This window comes from Elaeis guineensis, chromosome 7, assembly GCF_000442705.2.
Source record: "Elaeis guineensis isolate ETL-2024a chromosome 7, EG11, whole genome shotgun sequence".
NCBI lineage: Eukaryota > Viridiplantae > Streptophyta > Magnoliopsida > Arecales > Arecaceae > Elaeis > Elaeis guineensis.
Window position 1 is genome coordinate 68380478 of NC_025999.2, and position 10534 is coordinate 68391011.

At 35.4% G+C, this 10534-nt stretch overlaps 1 protein-coding gene across 2 annotated transcripts in view; it reads left to right on the top strand.

The window, feature by feature from the left end:
* Nucleotides 1-552: 552 nt before the first annotated feature.
* LOC105034671 (ubiquitin-conjugating enzyme E2 27) overlaps nt 553-10534 on the top strand; it is a 15560-nt gene continuing 5578 nt past the window's right edge. Inside the window, exons 1-3 of one of the 2 annotated variants that reach the window (XM_010909911.3) lie at nt 553-978; nt 4612-4660; nt 7189-7248. In XM_010909911.3, the coding sequence (XP_010908213.1) occupies nt 798-978; nt 4612-4660; nt 7189-7248 (290 nt within the window). In that variant the 5' untranslated portion in view covers nt 553-797. The remainder of the gene's footprint in view (nt 979-4611; nt 4661-7188; nt 7249-10534) is intronic. The other variant, XM_010909912.3, reaches the window with a different exon arrangement.

Genomic DNA, 10534 nt, shown 5'->3' on the forward strand with positions numbered 1-10534 from the left:
TAATCCAACCTCAACCCTAGTAGGGATGCAAATGATCCTATACGTTCATGAATAGCTATAGCATGGCTTGATAGAAGGCCAATTAATTCCTATATGAGCTAAACTTGAATAGTTTGAGGTTGCCAAAACTACTTAAAAGTTCAAGCTTGCCTCAATTATTAACTCATTCACTTAACAAAAAAACCAAGCTCGAATTTTGTTATCAAAGCTTGATTCAAACTTGAATAACTCCTTCCAAATAACAAGTTAACTTGGGCAACTTCGTACTCAATTTTATTTGCCTCGTTGTACTCCACTAATTAAACATTTCTACTTCTAATTTTGAATAGTTGCATTCGTGGTTAACCAATAGTCTTTAACTCACAAGGCCAAGGCTGACATGAGAGTACGAAGGCATCCATAATCTAATAGCTCATTAGGCCAACTAGATCCAACTGCAAAATCAAAATAGATCCTCTATTTTGTCTCCATTGGGAGGATAAACTGTTCCGCAGGAACATCTAGATCAAGCCATCCATCTTCTTCTTCTTTTCCTCCCCTCCACTACAATTACCTCCCCAAGACTCGAACCTTTTCGCACTGTTTCATAATTGCAACGCCCCTCCCCCCCTCTCTATCGCTTCTTTCCCCCTTCTCCCATTCTTTCCCAAAGAAGGGAGAAGAAATCGTCGAATGCGGAGCTCTCCTTCTCCTCTCTCTCCTCCAATTAGTGCTCTTCGATCTCCTATCCGTCTCTTTTTTGGGATTTCTTAATCGATTTGAAGAATTTTGGTGTGGAAGTGATTCGATCTGGAGGGATGCTGGACGTGTCGAGGGTTCAGAAGGAGCTGGTGGAGTGCAACCGGGACAAGGGCATCTCCGGTGTCAGTATCGTCCATGACGGCAGGAGCGACCTCTCCCACCTCTCCGGCACCATCACCGGTCCCGTCGGCACCCCCTACGAGGGTGGCACGTTCCAGATCGACATCTGCCTGCCGAGTATGGATCGGTTTTTTTTTTCCTTTGCTCTAAATTTGACATGTTTGAGGTGTTCTTTTGGCCAACATTTATATTCAGAAGTTGGGTTTCTCGGGACTAGAAATATCGATTCAATTTAATGATCGTGGTTCTGTAAGTTTTAGCAAGAATTGGTTTCTTGTGGATCTCTTTTGGGGTTTTAGACTGATTCTGTGATGGAACGATTCTTGGAGGGTTTTTCTGCATGATTGTTGGATATGTTATATTTATTTGTAATACTCGAAATGCTCAGTACTTTTTGTTATGGGGAGCTTGAAAAGATGAAAGATGATAATTTGGAGGTCAAAAACGTTCAATCTTGAATCAGAATACGGTTCAGTGGCAATTTTATTATGGAAAGTATTTGATGGTCATGGTTTCTTGAAACTATTTGAGGGCCTTTGTGAATACCTAATGTTTAAAGTGGCTCTGGATTGGCTTCTGGAGACAATGCACTAATTTAAGGTTTTTATGAATATGTGATGTCTAAAAACTTAGTTCTTGGGGAGGAAAATAAGGGGAGAAAGTTCTTAACTTATTCATATTGTTAATTTACTTCAGATTATCTCCTTGCGGCACAAGAGTGACAATGCAATCAACACCACCATGACACCATCACCTTCACTTTAGGCAAACATTAGTTCGTATCAGCAACTTTATACTGACAATACATTTTATTTTCATTTTTGTAATTTTAAAATCATGATAGAAGGTATTTTTGAGATTTTTGAAAGTCATTAAAATTGAAACTGTGTAGAACTAGACGAGATATCAAGCAAAGACCACAGAAATCTGAACGATGGAGCTAGAGTAGATTAACAATTGTGCAGGTGCTCCCAGCAGGTGAAAATGCACAAAGCAAGGACTATGCAAAGCTGACTAGACCTTTGTTAAACCTCAACCCCTTTTACTCTATGCTTTTCAAAAGCCTTACACCTTTTCTACATCAGAAAACCAGATATTTCACAGCATAGATTACATATTTCACTTCTTTCTAGCACTCTTCAGCTAGACATTGTTCCAGCTCTGAAGTAAAACATGAATATCTTTCATGTCGTTTCAGCAATGTGAAAAAATCCAAAACTTCCTAATCATTTCACATATCTGGTTTTTCCCAATGTCACCAATGCTTTACTGCCAGTGAGCATCCTTTGACCCTAGTAGTTATTGAAGTTGGTATGATAGGATCACTACTTGACAGGTTCCTTTTTTGCAGTTTTGTGAAGGTGGGTTTGTTTTCTATTAGAAAATGATATGCTTTTGAAAATTTGTTGGACCAGCTTGACATGGCTGATGATATGATCCTTAATATCATTCTTCAACAATTAGTAAGCCTGCAATCTGTTTGTAAGTGCAACCTTTTTCTTGTATCATCAACACCCTCTAGCCAGCATATTCCAATTTCCAAACCAACACAATTACTATAACATACTAACCAGCATGTGGGGTCTTTAGGAAATGGTGTTGCCAACATGTTCTAGACATCCTTTCAGATTTGACATATTGTAACAGTAACTCATCACAATCTTCAATTTTTCACTACATGGAGTATTGCCATTTGAAACTAAGGTTGCTAACGTTGCCTATTGTTATTTGGGGGTATTATCTGCAATCTGCAACATGGTCTGCTGAACCGGGCCGAACTGCCTGGTTCACCCCGAACTAAGCCGGACCGGTGGGTGGCAGGTTAGTTCGGCTCTATTTTTGAAACCACCCCCAAACTGTCTGTATCGAGACGTACCATTTCATACTGATGTGTACCGCTCCAAACTGTACCACACTATCCCATAATGTATCGAACCGAAGCATATCGATCTGTACCGAGATAAAAAATTGAAAAAAATGGTTTGACTTGGTCCACTGAACTAGACCAAATGCTCGGTTCATTTATATCAGGCCGAACCGGCTGCCCACTAGTACGGATCCTTGTATCGGTTTTGCGGATCTTGATCTGCAATATTGATGCATTCATACTTTAAAATACTTTAAAATGCTAATTTCTAGGTAAGACTTGAAAGCACATCATCATTCATCATACATGAAAGTCCTACTTTGAACTTTCAAGATGATGAAGCACAATATTCATGACAACTTTCTTTGTTGTTTAAGAATTTATTTGATGCTATGGTGTTGGCAGTATTCTATGCTTAATGCTGCAGAAAAGAAGATTTCTAGACAATTAGAGGCTACAAAGTATATAAACAATTGCTGATTAATTTAGACCTGAATTGATGTGAATTTATTGTTGTTTTATGTTATTCTTATTTTTGAACCAAACACACACTCAGAGCGTAAACAGAGATTCAGTTTTGGATATAAGATTCTAAAACTGTGAAAAGATTGCAGGTTAATGGTAATAATTATTCAGTAGAACAAATATATGAATAGGTGGACAATTGGGATAAAAATGAATGTTAGAAATAGAAGAAGAGCGGAGGAAAGAAGAGGATGAAAAGGCAGCAGGTGGCTTTTTGAGAAGAGAATTATCTTTAACTCCAACCTTCCCCAAAATTGGCATTACATAGACACTGTGTCCCCCATTTATAACAGTGGAAAAACTCTAACACAACCTAAATCCCCAAACTACCTCTAAATGCAGCTGGTCTGTTTGTGGGTACTTAGGGTTAACAGTACTGAGAATACTACTGCAACAGTAACAGGGATCATCAAAACCCTCAAACTAGGTCCGAGATCTTTAATCTCAACTTTTTAACCACAAATTACCTGAAAATTGCAGTAAATCTACAACTAAAATTAAATATAAAAGAGGATTGATACATCACTTGATCAACCTAGAGTCTTTCTTTTGGGTTCTTTGCATGTGTACTTTTACAAATATCTGAAATTACATGTATACGCTTTAAATTTACTATTTGTACATATATACTTCTAAACTATTCTTTTTGCATGTATAAATATTTGAAATTGCATGTATACCCTTGCAAATTTTCTATTTGCATGTATATTCTTACAAATTATTTCTTTTTGTATATATACTCTAAGAAATTTACTATTGCATGCATATCCGTATAAATTATTTCTTTTTGTGTCTACCTTTATTGAGTTAAGGGTGTACGTGCAAGAAAAATAATTTATAGGGGTATACATGCAAGTAGTAAATTTGCGAGGTTACACGTCCAATTTTAGATTTTGTAAGGGTACACATATGAAAAGAGTACTTCATAAACATATTCATGCAAAGAGTAAGTTTGTGAGGGTATTCATATAACTTCATATATTTATAGGGGTAGACATGCAAATTTTTTTTTTTTAATTTTTATTTTAGAGATGTGCTTTGTATAACCATTGTCAAAAACTAGGACTCATGCATCCATTTATTGAGAAGGCATCCAGGTTGATTCAAGATACATAATAGTACCTTTAAATATTTTGATTTATTTGTGTATAAATTTATGATTTTCTTTTTGTATTTTTTCTGTTAATGAATATTCATGAAATTAAACTCATACTTGGGGCTTGTGTGGTAATTCTTTAAAAGAAAATATTTGTTTTCCTGTATGAAGTTTATGCAAATAAACTATGTAGTTGAGAGTCATAGAATTTTAGCTGAAGGTTTTGAGTTAAAAATTGATGGTGGTTCTTCATAATTGGCAGGTGGCTATCCCTTTGAACCTCCTAAAATGCAGTTCATAACAAAAGTTTGGTAAGGAAATTTTTGCATATGGTGACTTTTGCTAGCTTCGAGCTTCATCATTCTGTTTGTTTTCTCATCAAAGTCCTTTCCTCTAAACTACTTTGAGAAAACTATTAATCATTGAACTTTATAAGTAGTTTATAGCATAATACAAGACTTTCTGCAATGTTATTTTTCTTCTTTGCATGTGATCTGCATACCTCTTGTTAGTTTACATTCTAGATATCTAAAAGCATGGTGCTTTTTTTTGAAAATTAAAAAAAACTGATCTGAGATCCCTGAATCCTACAGTTGCATTTTAAATTTGTCTTTCTGGACTTTTGTGCGTCTTTATTTTATCAATTTCTCTGTAGTAATCTCTCATGCAATATCTATTAGCTTAGTGGCACAATAGTATGGTTGCTATTGATTTGTGTACCACCCTCAATTTTACAGTTGATGTATCATTTTTAAATTTAAGCAATTTGTGTCATGAATTACGAGGTATGGGACATTATGTTTGACAAATGGGACTACCAAATCTATACAAAGCAAGGTCGTGAGGCCCACCCATTTAACTGACAACTTTGGATGGTAGATTGATGCATTATTTACTGTTCAGTTATGAATGCAAGCTGGCATAGGCAATCAGTGCTGTGGAAATTTTATATGTGGATAATAATGAGTAATGAGTACAATATGTAATTGCTAATTCTGGGGTTTTTCTACATTCCCCAAATCCCTATTTAACCTGGATCAAACTTCTGTTGCTGTTTTCTCTCATTTATATCCAAATATTTCTTTCTTCATGACTCATTTGGAAAGAGCCTGAACTTGGTCTCACATGACACAACTTATGTAGAAGAATGGGGGGAGGCTTTAGTTGAAGAATTCCTTTTGGAAATATTTGGCTTTAGAATTTTTAAATATTTAAATCTCCTATTAATTTGTCATGTCATTGTTTTATAAAAATTTGCAGCCTACAAAATAATTCAGGGTGACAATGTCTATGTACAATTGTAATGCTTTCTCATTCTTCAGTTTCTGGGAAGCATTCAAGTACATCTTGCAAGTCACGGTGCTAAAGGCCTTTTGTGATTGTTGTGGAAACATTGCCAGCTTTTTGGTGTTAAACTTTGAATTTCTCCTCCTTCAGAAAGCTCTATTATTTGGTAGTAAGTTTTTGGATCTGGCAAGACATATGGCAGTAATGCTTAATAATAGTGAAAACATTTTTTGGAGGGGAGGAGAAAGTAAAAGCCGACAATTGAAAAGGCTTATTGCAAGCCAAAATGATAGTGAATGGGATGCTCAATAATAAATGCATCACATTTCTTTCAGTATTAAAATATGCTCCTGTTCAAAAACATGGTTTTTGTTATGGTTTTGTATAGCTATGGATTTCAAGAAGGTTGACACTATTTTGTGAAACATACACCTCTCTTTTTGAGAATTGTGAAGGATTCATTTTCTGATTTCTTGTATATTTTGATACATATGGTTATTTGATTGGCCATTGGTTGAATACATTTATAAGGTGGTGCCTCTTACAAATTTGTGCTTTATTTATTTTAAATAATTTAGTTTAGTGGATGAATATTTTCAGTACACAGTGCACATCATTGCAAACAATGGATTCATAATGTGGGAGTGTTTGGAACCTTTCTCAAGGAAGGTGATGTAGCCTTGTTGAGATTTAAAGGCTACATGATTTAATTCTGCGGCAAATTTGGGTTCCTATTTGGATTTATCTGAATTATATAACAATCATCATGCTTTCGCTCAGTTGTAACACCTATCAGCTTCAAAACTGAAGAAAGATCTGCTTCTAAAAGAAGAAAACAGTAGAAAGTCGAGTCAGATCTGAAATGTCTTTGACTCTTGAATAGATTTTTTATATGGCAGAGTGGAGAGATAAGTGATAATAGATGAGAACTGGGAAGAATAGATATGAGAAGGGAGAGAAGAAAAGAGAGAGTATGCAGCCACATCTATTCCCGAGAATTTTTGCATCCAACTCCAGTAATCCCCCCAAATAGGTGGCTGCAACCCCTCTTATAGAGGCTTGGCCTGTCACTAATAATACTCCTACCAGGACTCCTTTAAAGGGATATAAACTAATTCTAAAGAACTGAGTAGAACCGTTACTGAAAGCCTTGACTGGCTGCTCTTCCCAGTTCAATCAGGGTTCTTTAAATTTAGTCATAAAACTGGAACAATTCAAGTGACTAAATTGCCCCAATATAAGCCTCTGTTACTATTCATGGTGCTGCAGCATGAACAGTACCTATGAATAGAAACAGACTATTAACTTCCAAAAAGAAAAAGATACTGAAAATGATGCCTAATAAAGTGAAAGCCACATAAATTTCAGCAACTTAAGTTTCAAGATTCTGATTGCATCTGAAGGTTAGTACCATCAATGACAAAAGTCCTAGGCCACCCACCTAACAATCTACCAGTATATTTTATTCCCTATGGTTGCTTTTGGTCTCAGGATTGAAAACCCCAGGAATAACTATCCTTAACCCTTTGTATCTTTAAACTGCTTTTCTCAGGTTAACTTCAACCCAGTCAACACAGCATACTTTGCTATCCTTATGGAGTTTATTTGTTCTGTAAGTCTCTAATATTTTCCAACATGTTGATAGCCTAAAGGAGTTGTAGTTTAAATTTCATCTCAGCTTAACTAAACCAAGCCTTAATCCCGAACTAGTAGGCATTGGTTAATGTAGTTTAATTTCATATTATATTGAAATTTTATAGCTTTTCGGTCATGTGAATATGTATTTATTATATTTGTCAAACAAGCAAGTTCTGAAGAATTTTATGAAGCATGAAATTATCCCACCATTACAATGCCACTGAAGGTTGTGTTTAGGTTTGTTTTAGGTTTTTTAGTTGGTGCCTTAGTTGATCGATGTCGTTACGCAGCCTTGCTTTATTTTATTTGTCCTAACTATGACTGGAGGAATTGTGGAAGGTTGCTCCTTGCTTTCATGAGATTGTTTGTAACCATTAGGGTTGGTCTCTACCTGCCAAATGACACTAGTTTTTAGTTTCATGACAGCTTCTTCTTTCATCCAAAATTGTCTTTGCTCAAATCTAACACCAATTCACAGAGGGTTAATGTCAAGTTGAGAGCTGGTCATATAACTAGTGGTCATGGTTATTAGTGCCTCTGTCATGTTTCCTTTCTCCACGTTTTTGTGCACAGTTGTTAAGGGTTGGTTCCAACATGTGAAGATGACCAGTAAATTTCATGTCATACATTATGCTAGTGAATCTGAGCTTATTAATGGATTAGGGAGTCTTTGATCACTACATAATGGATTAGTCAGATTCAAGATGAAGTGAATTCATTAAAATTCAAGACTTTGGCTCAGAAAGATATTATGGATTGGCATGTACTTCTATGGAATCAAGTCGGCTGCATGACCACTTTGATATCTGGTGGAAGCAAAGGTGGGAGGGGATTTCTCATTTCAATGCTTTGCGCCTTGCATGTCTCTGGCTTCATGTTGACTAAAGTGATTGCTACACGATGTGACTCAATAATAATTAGCCGGACAGCTTTAGATAGTTCCACTTGTCAACAATCATCGGAGTCATGTCATGTCTTTGGGTACTGGAAACTATGTAATTTGTATAGGGAGTATTGCTTCATTTTTTTTAAATATTCTGTCTGAAGACAGTTGTTGCCCAGCTATGCAACCCAAGAGGGGGGGTGAATTGGGTTTCTAAAAATTTTAAACTTAACTTTCAACTTATGAAGATTATTTAACAATAGCAAGATAAGTAAGGAGAGTGTAATTGATTCAAAGATAATGGTTGAATGCAAGAATGCAAGAGAATAAAGAAGTTTTAAAGGAGAGCAATTAAGCACAACACAAACAAGAGGATTTATAGTGGTTCGGTGCCAACTCTGCACCTACATCCACTCCCCAAGCTCTTACTTGGGAATTCCAATCCACTAAACTGTATTCAACTTGAATACACTCGTCGGAACCTCCGACTCTAGCTATCCCAAGTTAGAACACTTGTTTTCCGGTACAAGCCAACCCAATACAATCCGATTCAAGGTTCGGATTAATCTTCCCACATTTTGGAACCCTTCCAAAACAAAAACAATAACTCAAAAAGAGTATTACAATTAATTGCACAGAAATACAGATGAAGCTCCTTTAATGAGCGAATGAAGCTTTAAATATACTTTACTCAAATAGAAGAAAGCTTTTTCTGATTTCCTCAAGGTGGTTGGAGACTTGAATGAATACTTGAGGAGTTGGTGAACTTGAATTAAAAGCTTCTTGAATGCTTTAAGTGGGCTCTTGCTTAAGGCTAAAATGTATGCTTGAAATCTTTTTCAAAATCCTTTTCTCTTTTTTCTTCTTTTTGATTCCCTCTTTTAAGTTCCTTTTTATAACTTCAAATAATGGTGGAGAGTAATCTGGACTGAAATAGAGCCGTTAGAGCACATTAAATGAGCATTAAATGCAATTGAAATGGGTTAAAAACTAGTCGTTGTGGAACTTTTCATCGCAGGGGTCGACTCATAGGGTCGACTCATGCTCATGAGTCGACTCATAGGGTCGACCTCTGTGGAACAGAACAGAAAATGACTGTTCTGTAATTTTGGCCTGCAAAGCAGCAAAAGTCGACTCATAGGGTCGACTCATGCAAGGGATCGACCCATGGGGTCGACTCACAGAGAGTGCCAGCCAAAATTTCAGCATGCCGTTCAGCTTTTTAAGTCATAAGTCGACTCATGGGATCGACTCAAAAATAAAAAATTGATTTTCTTGTAAAATATATTTTCAAAAATATTGAAATTTTCTCCAGTAGACTGCACGTCTTTTGTTCTTGTTCTTGAGGCTTCTGAATCAGGTATTGATGAAATTACGATTTTGCCTCTGAAATGCAATAAATCTTTTTTCAAGCCAAAATCATTAGTAATCTCCTCAAATGTTTTGTAATCATCAAAATCAATTCAAAGAGCAACAATCTCTCCTTTTTTGATGATGACAAAACACTTGAGCAAAAGCATATATAAAGCATTAAACATGAATTTTAAATTTATAAAGATGCATCACTTAAATATCATAGCTAAGTATTGGAACGAAATGCATCATAAGCAGTTTTAAGACAGATTTAAAATTTGCTATAAATTTGAAATTTGATTATAAATTTGAAATTTACTTATAAATTTGAGATTTGCTTATATTTCAATCTGTATTGTTCTTGTTGCACAATTTTGATTTCGATTTTTAAATTTTTGCTTAATCTTAATCTTAATGTTCAATCTTTACTGCTCTTATTGCTTTGCTCAATCTTATCAATCTTGATTCTCTACTCTTCCTTTTTGACAGCATTAATTGAGATTCTCTATTCCCTTTTTCTTTTTTTTGAATATATTTTCTATTCCTTCCTTTTGATGGGATCAATTTAACTTCTTTAGCTTCCTTCTTTAATTGCTTGTTTTGTATTGCTTATTATTTTACTCCTTCTCAATATAGTAATCGTAAAAGATATATCAATTTGGTCATTGAAAAGATATTGCTATTCAAGTATTTCACAATTTAAAAGTAATTCAAGTTGATCACATTCAGAGATATTCATTGAAAGTCAAAGTGTATATATATATTCAAAAGATCTTTGAGTACAAAGATGTTTTAATACATAAGTGTTGACTTAGAGTACAAAAGACATGGATAGAAACTATCCAAAAATCAAACAGTCAATATTGCATTACATGGCCTACAAGATATATCTTAGACAAAAACTAAAGAAAAGACTGACTACATTGGATCTAGTAAAGATCATGACTGGATGGATCGGAGTCTGATGAGTCAGAGATGGGGTGAGGAGATGAAGGATCACGACCATGGGCTCGACCTCGACGCG